This window comes from Pinus tabuliformis, chromosome 9, assembly GCF_031772625.1.
Source record: "Pinus tabuliformis cultivar Carrire ecotype Pingquan chromosome 9, CPIR1, whole genome shotgun sequence".
Classification (NCBI taxonomy): Eukaryota; Viridiplantae; Streptophyta; class Pinopsida; order Pinales; family Pinaceae; genus Pinus; species Pinus tabuliformis.
In genome coordinates this window covers 1,352,189,084-1,352,191,782 of record NC_142307.1, presented here as the reverse complement: position 1 = coordinate 1,352,191,782, position 2,699 = coordinate 1,352,189,084, and the positions used below count along the sequence as shown (strand labels likewise).

The window sequence follows — 2,699 nt, the reverse complement described above, 5'->3', positions numbered from 1 at the left end:
GAATGTAGTCATAAACCAACAGTTTTTCCTCTATACCCCAATAGAAAGCTCGGAGGCGAACAATGTTGGGATGTTTAACCCTACCGATTGCTTTAGCTTCTGCTTCAAAATCCTTGTACCTTTCCAAACCACCATCACCAAGTCGCCTTACTGCAAAAGTCAGCCCATCTTCCATAACTGACTTATACAATATAGTATAACCACTGGCACCCAATATATATGCAGAGGCTCTGAGTAGCTTATCTAATTCCATGTCAAGATCTCCATTTAATGCCACAAAAGTTCCTTGCTATTGATCTCCATTGTCCAAGACACTTCCATCTAAGCTCTCATCAACTTTTTTAAGGCAGAGCCATCCAACTCTACCCGAACTGGAAGAACAGTGTCCATTGTCATCCAACTGAATATGCCTGGTATTAGGCCGATGGCAGATAAAAGGGAGAATTTGATGACCTTCCTGCAATCATAAATTTGCACAAAAGAAGCACGGTCAAGTTTTATGAGCCTTTATTGTAGTATGTAAATTTACTTCTTTATGTCTATATATCCCACAAAAGATTGTGCAGATTCCTACCTCGGCTCCACCAACAGTATTCAATCTACCAATCTCACCACCACTGGCCATCATGCGCTCTCTCCTACAGTATCATATATCAATACAAATCAAGAGCTTGAAACAATAAACTGGCTAAACAAAGACTGGTTTCCACAATCAACTGACCAAAGGAATACAGACACTCATATAGCACAAAGGGTCATGGTTTGTTCTGCATCATGGCAAGAATCTTACTCTTCAAGATTGGCCTCAAGCCTGTGATCAGCAGTTAAAAGAGAAACCAACCCTCCAGGAGATTCAAGAATGCAGCGAGAATCACCTACAGATGCTACCGTGACTGTCCAACCATCTATTATCACAAAAGTAATGGTGGTTCCCGATGTTTGTTCTAGTAAAACCAACAGATATCAGAACGAGAAGGATAGGAAGCGCCACCAGTAAAGATATACAAGACATGCAGCTAACAAAATATTAATGGCACATCCACAGGCATATATCTATATACCTTTGACCTGAAATTCTTTGTCGGTTTTGACAAAGCCTGCGACCATGGCTCTTGGCAACGTTGATAACCAGTCTTCTCTACTCAAACCTGTTGGCATGGCACTCATAATATCTTTCAGTAGATTTTCCTTTGAATATAGAGCTGCTGCTGATCCATTATGCCCATCGAAGATCTGAAATGACATAACAACATTTATCACTCCACTTGCTCATTTCATTTCATGATTCACACACAATACAACGCAATTTTCAAACATGGGAAAAAAAATATGTGCCTAAATGCATTTAAGGGCTCGTTTTCTTTCTTTGTCCTAATAAATCAACAACCGACAAAATTCCGAAGAATAGAGAACTGAAAATTAGACATCGCAAACGAAATTCACAACTTCTTTTACGACCCCCCTCAACCCTTGTGTTTTCCCACGGTGAAATACTTTTTAGTTATGCACGAGGTACGAGTTCAAATCTCTTTGCTCGCACAAAGAAACCCCTAAGATTTAATTGGTAAACAATAAATAAAGACCGACAGCCGAGGAACCTAAACCATAAGCTGAACAAAACAAAATAAACAGAATATTTCTAAATAAATTGCCACAAGAGGAAAACCAGAACATACCGCAAAAACAGCAAAGGTAGAGGACCCGTCCCCTGGAATTTTCTGGCATTCCAATTTCATAAGAGTGAAGTCCTCTCCTTTCTTGTTTTGCCCCGCCTGGCCATGTCGAATAGTCGGCTTCTCGATCTTCTCATTTTTGAGCTCGCGCTTCAGAAGTTCCGCCAAGGGCACCATCGGACCTTTCCTCCCGTACACGACCCCGTTTCCATTCCCGTTCGCCTGCTTCGTCTTCACCAGCATCATCTTCCAGGCTCCGATCTAGCAGCATTCAGGGGAGGGTTTGCAACTGTTTCAAATATCGTGAACAGTTGCAACCATTCAACTACCTTCCCTTGATCAAACGATTAACAATCTTCTAATCGTCTAACACATAATCTAACGGCACATAGGGATGACAAGTGGATTTTAGGGAAGTTCATTTCAGAGGGAAATGCCTTACGGCATAATAAAAAATAAAAGATAAAAATAAAAAAATCCTCTTTCCATTACTGCAAGTCTGTTTTTTCTGATTCTATTATGATCTTGCATGTCGCACTTTTGACTCCTACAACTAGCACAGCTTTATCAATCACTGACTGTTTCATTTGAAGTGTCATTCACAACCAAGGATATTTATGATGATCCTAAAGTCTAATATTATTGCAAAACCTCCTATTCGTGTTTAACTCATGAATTCACAAGGACGCATTTTCATATGAAAGCAAAGCAGGTTAATAACTGTGTTCCAAATGAAAAGCAACAAATCATCAAACTTGGTATTGCGGACACTGGAATTTGCAATTTACTGCACTTTTTATTACATTATAGAAACAAGAAGTACACACGCTATGGAACAGATAGAAATTTTACAACTAATCGAGTTTAAAAGTTAAATGATTTCAAGCTGTCATTTAAGCGTTTAGAACTTTCAAGTAATATCAACTCTTGAAACCATCTAAGTGGATTTAGCATGCATGTAGTTCTGAACTATGCAGATAACATACAAAGCAAAAGTTCACATAGTTCCCCACTTGAATCAATGGG

The 2,699-nt window shown here is 39.3% G+C and overlaps 1 protein-coding gene across 1 annotated transcript; it reads right to left on the bottom strand.

Annotated features, from left to right (window-relative positions):
• Positions 1-289: 289 nt before the first annotated feature.
• LOC149153516 (putative protein phosphatase 2C 5) lies at positions 290-1,919 on the bottom strand. The gene is made up of 5 exons (XM_089443836.1): positions 1,677-1,919; positions 1,062-1,233; positions 791-944; positions 575-638; positions 290-457 (listed from the first exon to the last, which is right to left on the bottom strand). The coding sequence occupies exons 1-5, from the start codon at positions 1,917-1,919 to the stop codon at positions 290-292; spliced, it is 801 nt and encodes a 266-aa protein (XP_089299962.1).
• Between the last annotated feature and the right edge of the window lie 780 nt (positions 1,920-2,699).